Source organism: Anomaloglossus baeobatrachus, chromosome 1 (genome assembly GCF_048569485.1).
Source record: "Anomaloglossus baeobatrachus isolate aAnoBae1 chromosome 1, aAnoBae1.hap1, whole genome shotgun sequence".
NCBI lineage: Eukaryota > Metazoa > Chordata > Amphibia > Anura > Aromobatidae > Anomaloglossus > Anomaloglossus baeobatrachus.
This window is the reverse complement of record NC_134353.1, coordinates 338006219-338025569: the sequence shown is the minus strand read 5'-3', so window position 1 is coordinate 338025569 and position 19351 is coordinate 338006219. Positions and strand designations below refer to the sequence as shown.

General features: G+C 42.9%; 1 protein-coding gene across 1 annotated transcript in view; it reads left to right on the top strand.

The window, feature by feature from the left end:
- Positions 1–17612, top strand: part of LEPROTL1 (leptin receptor overlapping transcript like 1) — a 28229-nt gene extending 10617 nt beyond the window's left edge. The window contains exons 3-4 of the mRNA XM_075352282.1: positions 3174–3360; positions 9484–17612. Coding sequence (XP_075208397.1) covers positions 3174–3360; positions 9484–9600 — 304 coding nt within the window. The 3' untranslated portion in view covers positions 9601–17612. The remainder of the gene's footprint in view (positions 1–3173; positions 3361–9483) is intronic.
- Positions 17613–19351: the final 1739 nt, after the last annotated feature.

Genomic DNA, 19351 nt, shown 5'->3' with positions numbered 1-19351 from the left:
CGATCAGCTGATCATTCACAATAGCCGGCCGGCTTTTTAGAGCGAACAGATGATCTCCCGGCGGCCGGCTAATGAGAGCAACCAGCCGATCGCTCACAGCAGCCGGCCGCCGGGTGATCAGCCGATCGCTCACAGCGGCCAGCCGCTGGGTGATCAGCTGATCGTTCGGCCGCCGAGAATGTGTGCCGGGGGCGGAGCCGAGCGGGGCCATGGTAGTGAGGACGTCAGTGCCGGGGACTGCATGGCTGGGGACGTGTGTGTGTGTGTACATGCCGAGCGGGGAAGTGTCGGGCTCCCTGCACACGTAGCCAGGGTAAATTTTGGGTAACTAAGCAAAGCACTTTGCTTGGTTACCGGATACTTACCTTGCTTACCAGCGTACACCGCTTAGCGCTGATTCCTTGCACACGTAGCCAGGGTAAATATCGGGTAACTAAGCAAAGCGCATTGCTTAGTAACCCGATGTGTACCCTGGTTACGTGTGCAGGGAGCCAGAGAGAGCATCCGCAGCGAAATCCTATGGATTCCCCTGCTCAAAAAACGTTACAAGCTGCGTTCCTGCCGCCCGAGGGTCAGTCGTTCCACTACCGATCAGTCGGGCGGAGGATGCCATGCAGCGTCATCAGTAACAATCCACCGCTCATACAAGTCTATGGGAACAACGGAATCTGCCAAACGGATTCCGTTGTTTACCAGAGCCACGGATTGTGACTGATACAAATTGACGGAAATGTGAACTTAGCCTTAGAAGTGCATGTTCACACTGCGCATATGATAAAGAAAACCCAGGACAAAAATAATATGGACATATTTCTTGCAGCGCTGGGGTCCTGGGTTCAAATCCGACCAATCACACCATCTGCAAGGAGTTTGCACGTTCTCCCTGTGTTTGCGTGGGTTTCGTCTGGGTACTCCGGTTTCCTCCCACACTCCAAAAACATACTCATAGGGAACCTAGATTGTGAGCCCCAATGGGGACAGAGTTGTCATGGTATGTAAAGTGCTGTGGAATTAACAGCGCTATATAAATAATATTATTATATTCCCTATTGTAACTAAATTAAAGCACAGTGCATATAAATAGGGTACTAAGTAAACACTATTTTTGATACAAAAAAAAAGCATACAGAGCCATCCCACCGTGACAAGGTGTACCCAACTCGGGATCGTACCTAACAGTCTAGTATTAAAGCCTCACCATGTGTCAACAGACATCAATCTGAATAAGGGCAGAGAGTGACTGGTCCTGACTACGAACACAGCCATGGGATGCGATGCACTAAAGGTGAAATGCCCAGCTCGGTGAAAAGGGGGCCAGTATTAAGGTTTTAATACAAGAGTCTTAAGGCCCTGTCACACACAGAAATAAATCTTTGGCAGATCTGTGGTTGCAGTGAAATCATGGACATATTGTTCCATTGTACACAGCCACAAACCTGCCACTGATTGTCCACAATTGCACTGCAACCACAGATCTGCCGCAGATTTATCTGTGTGTGACAGGGCCTTTAGGTACTGTCCCGATTGGGTACACCTTGTCGCGGTGGGATGGCTTTATGCTTTTTTTTTTTTTAATCAAAAAATACTGTTTATATGTATTGTTTTTATTAGTTACAGCAGGGTATATGTTTATATTTTCATCTAGGGTTTTCTTACACATAGATTGTACTTATTGCATAATGTACTAGTGCCCATGGCAGAAAGGGCTAATTAGAATGGGAACATGGAATATATTGGTACTGCTGTGTAACCTAGGTTTTCCCAAAATTTTCTGAGCACAATTGGAAATGCATCAGTAAGAAAATAAGAGACTTAAATTTCATTAATAGACAGAAAATGATGTCGAAAGTGGGAGGAGCCCACAATTTAACAGCAGCTCATATTAAGCATATTACTCAAAGGAAAAACATGAGCAAAATTGCTGAGAAAATACAAAGTTTATTTTTATAAATATTTTTCATAGTGCATAGAGTAAATAATTGAAAATTCATCATACACAAGACATGATAAAAAGAGGACGGAAATTGGATGATTGAAAAAGATGTAGATTAGCTGCAGTACAAGGATTATAAATATAGTGCTGAACAACCTCAGTAGTAAAAAGATGGCGTGAATAATGCAAGGTCTCAATTATATTATATGTACCTAGTGGCGACAAAAAGGAGGAATTTTTCATTTCATAAGAATAAGTATAAGACAGGGCAAATGGTACGCTCAAAAATTAGTATGGGAAGTGAATAGCGGGTGAAAAGCACAAGAAACAAATACTACACAAATAATTACTTAGAGTAATTCCATATTAGGGCCTAAACCTTAGGCAAATTAACAATTAGGAGTGTAGTGCTGAACAACCTAACTCATATATATCCATTCCTTTAATACATAGTCTCATACACAAGCATTATATACCGAGTGGTAAGAAAGGAAGAGTTACCAGGCAAAAAGGCATAAGGGGACCTAAAGCACATTCACAGGTATATTGTATAGAGTGAACAGAGGTTGAGAAGCACAAAACAATTTAGATGAACATTACAGTGTTCGAGGGGTGGAGAAAATGCCCCTGACGTACGTTTCGTGGCATCAGGCGTAAAGCCAGCCGCTTCATCACCTTCCCCCTTGAAACGTATGTCGGGCGTTTTCTCCACCCCTCCAACAATGTAATGTTCATCTAAATTTGTTTTGTGCTTCTCAACCTTTGTTCACTCTATACAATATACCTGTGAATGTGCTTTAGGTCCCTTTTTGCCTGGGAACTCTTCCTTTCTTACCACTCAGTATATAATGCTTGTGTATGAGACTGTATTAAAATAATGGATATGAGTTAGGTTGTTCAGCACTACACTCCTATTTGTTAACTTGCCTAAGGTTTAGGCCCTAATATGGCATTATTACTCTAAGTAATTATTTGTGTAGTATTTGTTTCTTGTGCTTTTCACCTGCTATTCACTTCCCATACTATTTTTGAGTGTACCATTTGCCCTGTCTTATACTTATTCTTATAAAAGGAAAATCAATAAACTTTGTATTTTCTCAGCAAGTTTGCTCATGTTTTTCCTTTGATTAGTCAGTAAGAAAATGTTTGTGGCACTATGGCCATTGTTTAGGTCTCAAGCCTTGTTATGATGTCCTCAGCTTTTCTTATTTGTCTTTGTTTTTCTTCCCATCTTCTGCAGTCAGTATCTGCCATTATTTGTCCTGTTCTTTTATGTGCTGGCACCGATTCCATACTGCATAGCAAGACGGGTGGTAGATGACACAGATGCTGCAAGTAACGCATGCAAGGAGCTGGCCATCTTCCTCACAACCGGCATCGTGGTCTCTGCTTTCGGACTCCCCATTGTCTTTGCCAGAGCAAACTTAGTAAGTACAGAGCTTGTTTTGCAGTGCGATTTTTGTTTTGTTCCCCCCCCCCCCCCCCCTTAAACTCCTTCCATGTTTACTGGAAACTTAACGCAATTTCTTGCTATTTTGATATGCTTTATACAGTCAGTTTTTGCTTCCATGAACTATTACTAATTCCTACCTGCTTAAGATCCACTCCCCCTGTATTAGCTTGACTTGGCTCTTTTAACCCCTTCAGCCCCCGGGCACTTTCCGTTTTTGCGTTTTTGTTTTTTGCTCCCCTCTTTCGAGAGGCGTAACTTTTTTATTTTTCTATCAATCTTGCCATATGAGGGCTTGTTTTTTGCGGGACGAGTTGTATTTTAAATGAAACCATACATTTTACCATATGCTGTACTGTAAAACGGCAAAAAAATTCCAAGTGCAGAAAAATTGCAAAAAAAGTGTGATCGTACAATAGTTTTTGGGATATTTTATTCACGGTGTTCACTATATGGTAAAACTGAGATATATCTATGTGATGCCTCAGGTCAGTCCGAGTTTGTAGACACCAAACATGTATAGGTTTACTTGTATCTAAGGGGTTAAAAAAAATTCACAAGCTTGTCCAAAAAACGTGGCGCACGTTTTGCGCCATTTTCCAAAACCCGTAGCGTTCTTATTTTTCAGGATCTGAGGCTCAGTGATGGCTTATTTTTTGCGTCTCAACCCGACGTTTTTAACGGTACCATTATTGCGCAGATGCTATGTTTTGATCGCCTGTTATTGCATTTTGCGCAAAATTTGCGGCGACCAAAAAATGTAATTTTGGCGTTTTGGAATTTTTTTGCCGTTACGCCGTTTACTGATCAGATTCATTGATTTTATATTTTGATCGGACATTTCTGAACGTGGCCATACCAAATATGTGTGTTTTGTATTTTTTTTTTTAACCCTTTAATTTTCAATGGGGTGAAAGGGGGTGATTTAAACTTTTTAGGGTTTTTTTTTTAATTTAATTTTTTAAAACTTTTTTTTTTTTTTTATTTATTTTACTAGTCCCCCTAGGGGGCTATAGTGCAGAGCGATCGGATTGCTGATCACTCTCTGCAGATCTCGGCTACAGAGCTGAGAACTGCAGATTTGCTGCTTTACTTTCAATGCCGGCTGTATTCCGGCATTGAGAGGAAGTGAGTCATGTTAGCTACAGGCGTCATCAAATGACCCTGTGCTACCATGGCAACCACCGAAAGTCACGTGATCATGTCACATGACTTCCGGTGGGGCGGGGTAAGTGACTGTCATGGCGGCGCCCATATACATATCGCTGCCAGATTTTGGCAGCGAAATGTAAGGGGTTAATGGCCGCTGGTGGAAGCGATTACACCCGCGGCTAGCAGGCACACATGCCAGCTGTTGATAACAGCTGATATGTGCGCGGATCGCGGCCGCCTGCCAGCGGCAGGGGGCGGGGCTTACTGGCACACGATCCATGACGTACCCAGTACATCATGGGTCGTTAAGGGGTTAAATGCGACTTATTTTCTGACATCTACAGTCAACCATCTTTAATGTGTGAAAATCAAAATATTCCTCTATTAATAAGCCTCACTATACTAGACGGCATTCGATTTTCAACTTTGGCATGTGCTCTTGATCTGTTCGAAACAAAAAGGGTTTTGTTCTCTGTTCAAGTTGCATGTAAAATTAAAAATTAATGCAGAATTATCACCTTTTTTTTTTTTTTTTATTTTGTGACATTTTATACATACAAGTAGACATGAGCGGACCTGTGAAGTTTTGGGTTCAACCGAGCTTTAAAGTTCAGTTTGACCCGGGCTTGACCTGAACCTCATCCTGGAGCCCAAACTCAATGTAAGTCAAGAACTAACTGGTACAACTCGAGTAATGAGTACAATAAAAGTCCGTTATTGGGCAGTTTGGCTCTCCACCCACATACAGCCAGCCATAAACAGAGCATTTCTGGGTGAGAGAGGGCATTTTTTGTTTTTTACACCCTGTGAGAGCTATCCAAAGACTGCAAGCAGCTCTCATTGGGCTGAGCACTGAGCGTACCCAAGCACAGCGATGCTCGATCAAGTGGTTGACATACAAACAGCACCTTAATTCGGACACCGGAAATTTTTTTTAAAAGTCCGTGTTCGAGTCCTAGACCAGGACACCCACTGTTTGATATGAACCCCAAACTTTACAGTTCAGATTTGCAATTCTCTACATACAATCTTAACCCCTTCACGACCGCGGGCCGTAAAATTACGTCCTATTTTAACGTGACTTAACGACCAGGGACGTAATTTTACGGCCTAAACTTCATTTGATTGCCGTGGCCATAGCAACGGCTTTCAAATGATGTCCCCTGCTGTTTCTTACAGCAGGGGACCTTTGCTTGACCCCAGGGGGGGTGGCATCGCCACCCCCTATCGACGATCGATGTGATTGGCTGTTCAAATCTGAACCGCCAACCACATCGATCGCACTAATTTCGGCAAAAATAATGCCCGAATTAGTGCGATCCTGTGAGATCCAGCTATGAGATGCCGCAGCTGCAGCAGCATATCATAGGTGGACCTCAAACATGTCGCCCCCAGCCCCTGCAGCACTGATTGGAGCGATCGTGCTATGACGCGCAATCGCTCCAATCAGTGTGCAGTGGGGCGGTCTGATCTGCCGGTGGCCGCCCTCCCCAGGCCTGTGCTGGCCTGCGAGCCCTCCCCCAACATGGCTGCAGCGTGGAGTGGCTGGTACTTTTGGTACCACGCCACCGCTGCTGCTGCCGCCGCCGCCTCTGATGTCTCCGCCGCTGCAGCTCTAATGGTAAGTATTCCGCTCCCTGCGCGCTCCCGTGAAGGCCCCTGCGCGCTCCCGTGAAGGCCCCTGCCCGTGCCCCTCCCGATCTGCTACCACCGCTGCTGCTGCAAAGTGAGTACTGTGCTCACTTTGCAGCCCCTGCGCGCTCCCGTGGTGCCCCTGCGCGCTGCCGTGATAGCCCCTGCCGTGCCCCCCCCGCGATCTGCTCCCCCCAACCACCCCCCCCCCCCCCCGACATCCCGACCCGCTCCCCCCGCGATCTGACTGCCTCCCCCATTATTTCTATTCTGCTTCTGCAGCTCCCTCTCCCCCCCTCCCCCTCTGCTCTCCCCCCCTCCCCCTCTGCTCTCCCCCCCTCCCCCTCTGCTCTCCCCCCCTCCCCCTCTGCTCTCCCCCCCTCCCCCTCTGCTCTCACCCCCTCCCCCTCTGCTCTCCCCCCCTCCCCCTCTGCTCTCACCCCCTCCCCCTCTGCTCTCACCCCCTCCCCCTCTGCTCTCACCCCCTCCCCCTCTGCTCTCACCCCCTCCCCCTCTGCTCTCACCCCCCCCTCTCCCCCTCTGCTCTCCCCCGACGTCCTCTTACCTGTCTTCACCGGCCTGATCACATCTGCGTCCATCGCTTGGTCCTTCCTGGGCATTCTGCTGATCTGCCTGCTGCTCCTGTAAAGCTGTCCATCTCTCTGCCATCTGTTCCTCTGCAGCTCTTCTGGTCAGTGATCCTCCTGCTAGTCCTCTAGGTACTGTGAGTATAACTTTTTTTTTTTTTTTTTCCGTATCCCCTGTCCATTTTTACACCTCATCCGTCCGTGCGTCCCGCCAAGCGCTGATCAGGGATGCAGATAACGGATCGGCATCCCTGCTCAATTTTTGGCGTGACTTTTTTCCGTATTTGCGACGCTTTTTGTATCGCATCCGTCCGTGCGTCCCGCCAAGCGCTGATCAGGGATGCACATAACGTATCTGCATCCATGGTCAATTTTTGGCGTGACTTTTTTTTTTTTACGTATCCCCGACGCTTTTTTTTATCGCATCCGACCGTGCGTCCTGCAGCGGCCGATCAGTGCACTGCGTTTGAAAAGTCAAATGGCGCTCCTTCTCTTCTGAGCCCCGCCATGCGCTCAAACAATTACTTTCCACCACATATGAGGTATCTGCGTACTCAGGAGAAAATGCACAATACATTTTATGGTGCATTTTTTCCTGTTACCCTTGTGAAAAAAAAAGCTACCTAGTTGAAGCAACCGTTTTGTGGTAAAAAAAATTTTTTTTCTTTTCACGGCTCAACGCTATAAACTTTTGTGAAGCCCCCAGGGGTTCAAAGTGCTCACCAAACATCTAGAAAAATTATTTGAGGCCTCTAGTTTCCAAAATGGGGTCACTTGTGGGGGAGCTCCATTGTTTAGGCACCTCAGGGGGTCTTCAAACCCGACATGGCGTCCGCTAACAGGTGCAGCTAATTTTGCACTCAAAAATTCAAATGGCGCTCCTTGCCTTCCGAGCACTGCTGTGTGTCCAAACATTTGATTTCCACCACATATGAGGTATCTGCGTACTCAGGAGAAAATGCACAATACATTTTATGGTGCATTTTTTCCTGATAGCCTTGTGAAAAAAAAGCTACCTAGTTGAAGCAACCGTTTTGTGGTAAAAAAATTTTTTTTTCTTTTCACGGCTCAACGCTATAAACTTCTGTGAAGCCCCCAGGTGTTCAAAGTGCTCACCAAACATCTAGAAAAATTATTTGAGGGCTCTAGTTTCCAAAATGGTGTCACTTGTGGGGGAGCTCCACTGTTTAGGCACCATAGGGGGTCTCCAAACGTGACATGGTGTCCGCTAATGATTCCAACCAATTTTGCTGTCAAATGGCGCTCCTTCTCTTCTGAGCCCCGCCATGCGCCCAAACAATTACTTTCCACCACATATGAGGTATCTGCGTACTCAGGAGAAAATGCACAATACATTTTATGGTGCATTTTTTCCTGTTACCCTTGTGAAAAAAAAAGCTACCTAGTTGAAGCAACCGTTTTGTGGTAAAAAAAATTTTTTTTCTTTTCACGGCTCAACGCTATAAACTTTTGTGAAGCCCCCAGGGGTTCAAAGTGCTCACCAAACATCTAGAAAAATTATTTGAGGCCTCTAGTTTCCAAAATGGGGTCACTTATGGGGGAGCTCCATTGTTTAGGCACCTCAGGGGGTCTTCAAACCCGACATGGCGTCCGCTAATGAGTGCAGCTAATTTTGCGTTCAAAAATTCAAATGGCGCTCCTTCCCTTCCGAGCTCTGCCGTGCGCCCAAACAATTGATTTTTACCACATATGGGGTATCAGCGTACTCAGGAGAACATGCACAATAAATTGTATTGTGTACTTTCTCTTTTCTCCCTTGTAAAAATGAAAATTTTATGGCTAAAGTAACATTTTTGTGTTAAAAAGTAAAATTTTCATTTTTTCCTTCCACATTGCTTTGGTTCCTGTGAAGCACCTAAAGGGTTAATAATCTTATTGGATGTGGTTTTGAGCAGTGTGAGGGGTGTAGTTTTTAGAATGGGGTCACTTTTGGGTATTTTCTGTCACCTCGGCCTCTCAAAGTCACTTCAAATGTGATGTGGTCCCTAAAAAAATTATTTTGTAAATTTTGTTGGAAAAATGAATTTGCTGATGACCTTTGACCCCTTCTAACTTCCTAACGGAAAAAAAATTTGTTTCGAAAATTGCGCTGATGTAAAGTAGACAAGTGGGAAATGTTATTTAGTAACTATTTTGTGTGACATATCTCTCAGATTTATGGGCATAAATTTTCAAAGTTTGAAATTTGCGAAATTTTCAAAATTTTCGCCAAATTTCCTAAATTTTCACAAATAAACGCAAAAAATATCGGCCTAAATTTACCACTGACATGAAGTACAATATGTCACGAAAAAACAATGTCAGAATCGCCAGGATCCGTTGAAGCGTTCCAGAGTTATAACCTTTCAAAGTGACACTGGTCAGAATTGCAAAAAATGGCCCGGTCATTAGGGTGTTTTAGTGGCCGGGGGTGAAGGGGTTAAAGTGCTGTTGCGGAGCCTATGAATAAAAAGGCCGTACACCAACCAAAACAGTATTGGGGACAGTTGGGAAAGGACATGTGACTTATTACCACCACACCTGTGGCGCTTTTCGTTGAGTGCCACACATGTGACAAACATATCCCAAATAAATATATATGTGTGCGTGCATATAATATTGTACCCTTTTTCTTTCGCCCCTGTCAAGTTTGTATCCTTAGGTTGACATTTTTTTGTACTGGATGTAATGAATATTATATCTTTATGCTGCCTTTCTGTTGTCCACAGATTCGCTGGGGAGCATGTGCGCTTGTCCTGACGGGAAACACCGTCATCTTTTCTACCATTTTAGGCTTCTTCCTAGTGTTTGGCAACAATGATGATTTCAGTTGGCAGCAGTGGTGAAGCACATTACCTGGACTGAACTCTTCAAAGGCCCATGATCCTGACTCCAGCGACCACCCATTCAGCCAGTGAAGGACTCGGCACAGATAAAACTGGCAGTAGCATGTGGAGTCTCGCCATTGTTTAATCATGCTTTTGCCATGAACATGTAGAATGGCTTACCTGGAATCTACTTAAAGAGATAGCAACCTGCTTCCTTGATGTCTGTTCAGTGTCCATACCTCTTCTGTTAGCTTTGTTAGATGATATTTATTTTAATATTTATAATTTTTATTTCTTTTTTGAGGAGGGGGCTTATTCCATTTTCATAGTCAGAGCCTCAATGTATGAATTAGTTTTGAAAGTAAAATGCCATAGAAAATGCACTTTTTATTTAGGCTGTTATTATAAATGTTTTTTTTATGTTTTATTGTATCATAGCCATCATTCTGACTGACATGAGCATTGTATTTGTGTTTTATTTTAAGAAGGTTCTCAGATGAATTACTGTCCTGTTTTGTTTCTAACAATTGTAAATTAAATTTACTAATTCTATTTTCCTTTAACTTAAATGAAGTAAAAATGCCGGCAGAAGTAATTTTTGCAGTTACTAAGCACATTGATATGGACAGAAATCATATTCTCCTATGCTGGGGGTCGGGGGTTTAGGCAGTGAATAAGCTGCTACACTGAGCAAAGGCTATGCTCCCCTGTAATGAGGGGAACGGATGCATTGGAGCCTGGGTTGGTCATCGATGATGGGGCTAGTTTCTCAGCCAGAATACGGCATGACGTAGTATGGTTCACTAGACCCGTGGCAGTCTTATGGATTTCTATATTGATGTAAGTAGAACTACAATGGATCAGGTGTAATGGCCATATCGGGGTCTTTAAAAATGGCTTAGGAGGGGTTTGAATAAAACTCCCTGTATCTTGGTCCTACATGATGCATACATCTATATTAGTGGGATTATATTTACATACAGATTTTTCTCTCAGTATATTAGTCAGCATGCACATTTTAGTTTGTTGGTTCCCCTTCCAGTGCTGGGTTCTTCAGCCCTTGCCATCCATATTTCAATAGCCAATGGACCGATCATACAAACGTCACGAATAGTCATTCCAAATGTAGACCTCTTGTTCCTGCATGATCTGTGAGTAGAGGGAAATAATTAATTGCCAACAGAGTATGGCAGTGGCTTATCTCTTGAAAACCTAGGAACAGGCATTTTTAAATCCACTTGCCATGGGAAAAGTGTGGGCATATAGATTGGATAGTGAAATTTGACTGGGTTGGCCAAGCTAAGGCCTTGTCTTAATAATATGACTATTATGAAGAAAAGGTTCAGTAAAAATATATGGGCCTGGTATGAACTTATCTCCAGAGCTGCAGCACCCTCAATCCTCAGAGTAGTAGAGAATGTCCCGGCTCCATTCACTGCTATGGCAGTTCTGAATACAGCTAATCTAATTCTAGCTGTGAAATGCCGGCCCACGTAACTGCAGAAAAGTACCAGTCAGGACAGGGAACCCTTGTAAATTAGTCAGTGCTTCCTCTGGGACCAGCATCTAGTAGTTATGGCATATCCTGCTGATGTGCTGTAAATGTCTGTTGTGAAGCAACTCATTTACAAGGGTTTTTCATTAAGGTGATGGTATTAGCGGTTAATGAATATCACTAAATTAGTAACTTTAACACCTTTCCCAGTGGAGCCTTGCTGACAGTCCCATTATATGGAGGTCAACTAAACACACAGATGTGATGTTGTAAACATCAATCTGTACCTGATGCCCATTGTTTCCATCTAGTATAAGATCTGTACACTACTTACCTGGGTCATTATTGGTAAAGTTCTTTCTAAGTAGGGAGATGGAGAAGAAATGTATAAAGTGATGCAGGTTGTGTTTCCCTGGCTTTTATGTTCCATCATCATGTAGGAGGTTTCATCTTTACATGTGCTTTTACAATATTAAGAATGGTGGTCCATACACTTTTATAAGTGGGTATTGTTATCATGACTGTATGTTCTGCTCTTTGATAAAGCACTCACAAATCCCTGTGTAGAAATGCAATCAGACTTAAAATCTAAGTTGTCCTTAAAGAGAACCTGTCAGTAGGATTTAGCTCTAAAGTATAAAGTAAAGCCGTGGCCATAATGGCATTGTGATTCTGATTAAACTGTCATCTGCAGTGAAAGAATCCGATCTGTGGTTGTGGAATAACCTTCTTCTAAAGTTTTCATTTAATGACCTATTCGGTGCATTGTTCAATCGGGGTGGGACTTGAGGCTAGGGTCTTCTGCTTCTCCACACCTTCACCTACCCCCTCTTTCTTTTACAGGTCACTGGTTATTCAGTGACCTGCCTCCTTTTTTAAATTCCGTGCCGCTGCTGCTATCATTGCAGTGGGCGGCACTTGCTTAGTGAGATTTTTGCGGTCAGTTTGTAGGACTTAAATGAAATGGCACCGAAGATGGTATTCGAAGATCAAGATTGCAACTCAACGACCTTATCATTAAGCCAAAAATTCATTCTGCGCATTCACCACCTCTGGCGCCAATTTTATTGTAGACAATTCATAGATTCACGCTGCTCATGGTCTTCAATAAAATTGTGCCAGAGGTGACGCATGTGTAGATCGAAACTTTGCCTTTATGAAGAGGTCATTAAGTTTAAATTACGATCTGTGCATTTGCCGACTTTGACGCGTTTTTATTGAAGACCTTCAGTTCGGCTGCAGAATCACACAGTGCACGCGACGCCCACTCAATGATGGTGGCACAAAATTTCCAAAAAGAGTCAGGTCACCGAATAATCACCTCTAAAAGAAACAGAGTAGTGGTGAAGAAGCAGTAGAAGGTCTTACCCCCAAGTCTGACCCAATGCACCGAAAACAATATGAAATGAAAGCCTTAAGCGGGCTTTACACGCTACGATATATCTAACGAGATGTCGGTGGGGTCACGCCGTAAGTGATGCACATCTTGCATCGTTAGTGATATCGTAGCGTGTGACAGCTATGAACGAGCAGAAATACTCAACTTCTCGTTCAACGTTGACACGTCGCTCATTTTCAAAAAATCAAACGTCCTGTTCATCGTTCCCGAGGCAGCATGCATCGCTCCGTGTGACACCCCGGGAACGATGAACTGCAGCTTAACTGCGGCTGCAGGCAATGCTGAAGGAAGGAGGTGGGTGGGATGTTTACGTCCCGCTCATCTCCGCTTCTATTGGCCGGCCGCTGTGTGACGTCGTTGTGACGCCAAATGTCCCTCCCCCTTCAGGAAGTGGATGTTCGCCGCCCACAGTGAGGTCGTTTGGAAGTTAACTGCGTGTGACGGGGGTTTACAGCATTGTGCGACACGGGCAACAAATTGCCCGTGCCGTTCAAACGATGGGGGGCGGGTGCGATCGCACGATTAATTGAAACATGTAAAGCAGGCTTTAGAGGAAGATTATTCAACAACCACAGATTGGATTCCTTCACCTTAGGTATCATTCACGACGCCATTATGGCCATGGGTCTACTTTATGGAGCTAAATCCTGCAGGCAGGTTCTCTTTAATATGTAATTGCTGCATTTATTACTAATGTTTGTCTAAATAGTGGGCATTTATCCTGATTTCCAAAGAGAATATTTTCTGTCTTATACTTTTAAAGGATTTGTAGAATATCCTTCCCAGTTTAAGATTGCTTTTTAGCACCACCCTTTGGCGATTGTAACTATTAGTGATGAGCGAGTACAACCATTCTCGGCTACTCTGTACTTGTAACGAGCAGGTGGACACTCAGATGGGCTCGACTTGTGTACGGAGTATAATGGAAGTCAATGGGGAATTTAAGCACTTTTCCAGAAAAATACTAGAGTTCCTCATTGACTTCCATGAGGCTGTGTGCGCACTTTGCTTTTTTTCATGGGTTTCCGCAGCGTTTTCAACTGCAGCGTTTTAATGCAAAAAATGTATGCATTTTGATTTTCAAGCAAAGTCTATGGGAAATAGGGCTTTCTTGTGCGCACAATGCTGTTAAAAACGCAGCGTTTTTGATGCTGAAAATTTGTCAAAAACTCTGCGTTTAAAGAAGCAACATGTCAATTGTTTTTGCCATTTTGGCAGCGTTTTGCTAACAGTCAATGAGAAGTTTCCAAATGCTTCCTAAATCAAAATACTAGCGTTTAGCATGCGTTTTTGATGCTGAAAGCATGCGTTTTTAACATTCTATTAAGGGCATGATATGTCCCTTAACACACACAGTCCGACAATTAAATTAATAAAAAATTAATGTAATTTTATACATGAATATTAGAACACAGTTATAAATTTCATAATTAGCAATTTTGGATGATTTTAATCATATTTGTAATCCATTTTTTTTTCCATAGTGTTTGAATGTTTAAACTTTTTATTTAGTAGTGTATTTGTATTCAAAATGCATCTGACTTTAAGCAATGAAGAAGCATGTAAAAATGCTGCCAAAACGCAGTAAAAACGCAAGCGTATTTTTAGCATTTTTGTGGTCAAAACCAAATTTGACAGACAATTTCTGCCAGAGGATGCGTTTTGAAATGCAACTAACTCAACGCAAAGTGCGCACATAGCCTTATTCTCGGTACACGAGTTGAGCCCGTCTGAGCGTTCAACTACTCGTTACAAGTAACGAGCACCTGAGCATGGTAGTGCTTGCTAATCACTAAAAGCTTGCAATTATTACCATCTTTTCAGTTAGCCATTAAAAGGTATCAACCACTGAGGACTTGAGTTCTTTTAAACAATTTTTTTTTTTGCTCATCACTAGTAACTATAGGTCATTGTGAATCCTGTAATCAGCCTAACTTGGGATATTTATGCAAAGCTAAAGAAAGAAGCCTGGTACCCAGCCAATTATTGTCCTATTCTACACTGATGAGGGGTAAGAACCCTGGAAACAGCTGTTGCCAGATGGAGATGTCTTCTTTGAGGGGAAGACTAGTTTGAATGTATATCCTCAGTCATGTGGTAATACCTAGTTATGGGGTTGACATGGACTGCCAAAGTGGCCATCTTAATTGGCGACTAGAGATTATTTTCCTTTTGAAAGAAGGCTAAATTGCAACGCAATCTAAAAATCTTGCCATGGGTGTTTCTTCTTAGGCAATACATTTTCGGGGAAAAATAGGCAAATTATTCCTGTAGTGTTTATAGTCTAGATGGAGTAACATAGTAAAGCTTTGATACCTCAAAATTGTTGGTGGCTTTTGGGTCCATGTTAGGATTATAGACTACTTCCCTCTAATATTACGTAGAGCAGTCTGCTTTCGTGTACAGTAGATATGCCTATAATATGCCACCATCCATCTGAAAAAATGATCTTACATCTGCATTTAAAGAATTACTGTCGCAACTATATGGGGGTCACTGAGGATCTTCTTTCCAGCACTACTGATAACATGCATAGATATGTATTGTATAATTCTGATATATCCTTTGGTTGTAGTTTTTACACTGAGCGCTTAGTAAGTTTGCACAGCACAACCTTGTGTCCAAAGTTCTTTAGTCTTTCATGCTGAAAGTGATGATCAAATTCGTTCTCAGGGCTACGCAGAATGGCTCTTGGCTTTCATGAGGAATAATTGTGTGTGACAAGCAATCGAGCCATGCATTGGAAGCACAGCAGCTGATCATACATTGCAGTTTAAAAAATGGCTTGCATGTTGTTTTTAGGGATATTTATTATTGCCTACCAGCGTCTTCATCTTATTCAAGATGTATTTATTTCATACACCACCCCCCCCCCCCATTTTATCACTTAGCTCACACATCTAAAACTGAGTTTAAGTTATGTGGTTATTTTAGAGTTCTGCCATTATTTCCATGTACCTATTTCATGTCTTTCATTATTTGTTGGAACCTAACTGGTTTCTGGATGTACAGCTTAATTTGATATTGATGCCCAGCTATTCATCATTAGTTTGTTGGCCCCTTTGAATATATCTTAAGAGATATTAATAAACTGGATGGGAACCCGTATAATCAAACGGATCCTCAGCAAAGTGATTCTGTTTTGACAGACATATGATGAGGGCCCCAGTATTTAGTAAGTCATTTGTTGGTATATATATATATATATATATATGTGTATATATGTATGTATGTAGCCAGTGGATGTATTATAAAAAAATCCTTGAAGTGGGTCATACTAGAATAGATAAACCTAGCTGCTTTCTTCCAGGGATAGCGTCCCTGGGGTGTGTACAGGTAAGGTATAGTAGCTAAGTGCCATTAAGTAAATGCATATTTGCTGCAGTACCATTCACAATATGAGATGTAGCTGGAAAGACAAAAAACACAGATGGGGGGGGTCTTACCCCGATGGATTTCAGGTGTAGGATTAGCAGTATGCGCTCACCTGGCATGGTTGAGAACAGTCATAACCACTGAATTCTATATGTGGTGAATGGTTCTCGGCTGCTGCAGGCCTCGTAGTGGATGCAAGGATAATATCTTGAAGGGAAGGGTTTGACAACATCAATGCCATGCAGGAAAAGGCTTCGTCTTTCAATATGCCAAATATTGATTTTATTTCGCTACGCATTTTGGAGCTCAGGCTCCATCATCAGGAATGACTTTTCCTGATGAAGGCGCCTGAGCTTCAAAACACGTAGAGAAATAAAATCACTGGCATATTGCACTCTGAAGTCTTTTCCTGCACGGCATTGATGTGGGCAACCCTTCCATTCAAGAGATCATCCTTACAGTCACAATATATGGATAGATATGGCACTGGTTTTCTTGATTTGTGTAACCCCTTTTGATATTGGAGAGAGTAATGTTTTGACTTCTATGTTTAGTACACCCACGAAAGAGTCGGGAATAAAAGGGTTGCCCCATGCGCAAACGTTCATTTTCTTTATTCAAGCAATTTATTTTTTATTCTGTTTAGTCTGAAGTATTTTTTTTCTTCTAAATTGTTCCTGTGTGTAGTTATTACTGTTACTTATTATAGTATGCCCCCTCTCCCGACTCACAATATCTGCTGGCAAGAAGAGGCTGATTCTAAAGTCCCCCATACATATAAGCTGGGGTGTCTGTCAGCAACTTTCTTCTTGCTTTATATTTAAAGCTTATAAATGTTTAGTCAAACCATATGTTCATGTATATGTATGGGAGTAAGGAGAAAGACCTGTCAACCCACCAAGGTGACAGCTTTCACATGGGAATGGCAAGCTTTTGTATCACCTGCACAATGGAAAAATACTCTGCTGTAAAACAACACTAGGAATAGAGATGAGCAGAACGATGCGTAGGACTCTAGTCCAGCTCAGTAATTTGTGCCAACTAGATTGGAGACCCACAAACTTCTTACCTTCAGGAGTGCATGACTCAGCTTTTGGTTGGCTGGCAAAATGTCATCAATGTTTCACGTCATACAGATGATAAGGCGTCATCTCCAACAAATCAAAGGCTGTGCCAGGGACTCCGGAAGGTTAAAGATTCCCAGGCCTCCCGTCTAGCTGCCAGGTTATTATTTATTATAGTATCATTTATTTTGTGGTGCTTTACATGGGGTATACATAATAAAAACCAGTACAATAAATAATAATAATAACAATACAAGGCTGGTACACGAGGAGAGAGGACCCTGCCCGTGAGGGCTCACAGTCTACAAGGGATGGGTGAGGAGACAGTAGATGAGGGCAGAGCTGTTGCGGTTTCCACTGAGCTGATCGTTGGACTGTCGTCCTGCAAACAATCTGCTCATCTCTACAATAGGTGTAATAATATTTCTAGATACAGGAGCATTTTTTGTTTTAATGATTCCTTTTGACCAATTTTTTTGTGCTAAGGAATTATTCATTATTGTCTGATAACCCCTTTAACTAGAACTAAGAAAATTGTTGTTGTCCCCTATAACAATGTGTATTATACTTATGATACTGCTGTGCACGGTACATAGATATCCAGAAAGTTATTTTTCCTGTAATATGCACTGAAATATGCTTGTCTTCTATAAATAATTTTTGGAAATAATAAAGATTTAAATTTTTTGTTTCAAGAGTTATGTTTTACTTCTGCTGTGGTATGGAAAGAAAAGTATGCTGAAATGGAACCAAAGAGCAGGATTTTCCCATATAAATTAAAAGCAATGCCATACTGGCACTTGTATGTTGATTAGAGCCATACACTCAATTCTCAGATTGGATCTTTGATTGCAGAAAAAGAACGTTGATAAAGGTCCACAAAGTGGTGCATTCATTGATTGACGTATGCAGCGGTTTGGGCCAGGTCCTCTGTGTAAATTCCTCCTCCAGTCTCGCCCCTTTTCTTTATTCAAATTTTGTCCGGCGGCACATGCACATTGCTAGAGTAATGATGTCTGCATGGCGCAACAGCAATAATAATGGCAGCCGCAACAGAAAGGCTAGGAGGAAACCAATAAACTGTTTATGCAACAGATACAGCTGCAGCAAGAACAACAGCAGCTGCAGACGACTGTCTTGGTTGGGAAGTTCCACCCCAGGAACTCCTCACCACATTTGAGTCAAGATGATGAAGATATGAAAGACAGTAAGTAGAGTCTTGGAGAAGATGTCACCGGATGATGAAATAGAGGCATTCCTGACAGTTTTCGAAAGGGTGGCGGAAAGGGAGAAATTTAATTTTGGAGCAGTGGGTGGAGGTGCTGGCACCATATCTAACGGGGGAATTGCAGAAGGCCTATTATGACCTGACTGCAGGATGCGAAAGAGTACGCCAAGTTGAAAACCGAGATCTTGGTGCACCTAGGAGTAATGCTGATGGTCAGGGCACAATGGGTGCACCACTCTGGCTATTGTGGTGACAAATCATCCCGGTCCTAAATGTTTGATTTATTAAATCTGGTTCAGAAGTGGTTGCAACTGGAATCTTCCTCTCCAGTGCAAAGGGTGGAAAGGGTTTTCATGGACAGGTCCATTCCATGCCAAGAGCCCAATGGTTCCCAATGGGATGCTGACACCGAAAAAAAAAGAGAACTAAAGCCACAAATGTGGACTTCCAGGGTCTCAAGGGCTGTCTGAGTTATTGCCGAAGGCCCTAGCTAATAATGTGATTTGTTGGAAGTGTCACGCCCCAGGTAACATAGCCACTTGTTTCCCCATGACCACCAAGCCGATGGACTGCAACATAGGTCGGCATTGCTCTCTTCTGCATAACTTGCCTGCAGTGTTGACTCTCAACCCAGCGAGGGGTCTCAAACATGTCCTGTGTCAGTGAACGGGGTGCTAATGACTGCTCTTTTGGACCCAGTGAGTTTGGTGACCCTAAGAAGGAGCACACTTCCTCACCAGCTGATTTCTGGAAAGATGGTGGGCATTCGCTGTATCCACGGGGATGCTAAGGACTACCTTATGGCCCTGGAGGACATAAAGAAAATTTGACATGTGAAACATTAAGTTCCAAGCCGGTGGTATAGTTAAGAACTTGCAGGACTTTGCCTTATTTTGGGACTTGTGGGGAAAAATGGAATTGCTAGGCTGCTCTGACAACAACCAGGGTACCTCTAAAAAAAAAAAAAAATCTTCTCCGGGGTAACTTTGGAATCGCCCACCTCAAGGACTTAACTCTTAAAGGGGCATTTGATAATGTAACTGTTTTAAACGGGGTTCCTCAAGAGTCGGGGGTCGACAACAGGTATCCATAAATGGGGTGTTATTGTATTGTGTCAGCAAGCACAGAGGTGAGGTATTAGAACCATTGTTGGTACTATGGCCTTACAGATGCAAGGTGTTAGAGATGACCCATACTCATGTCTTAAG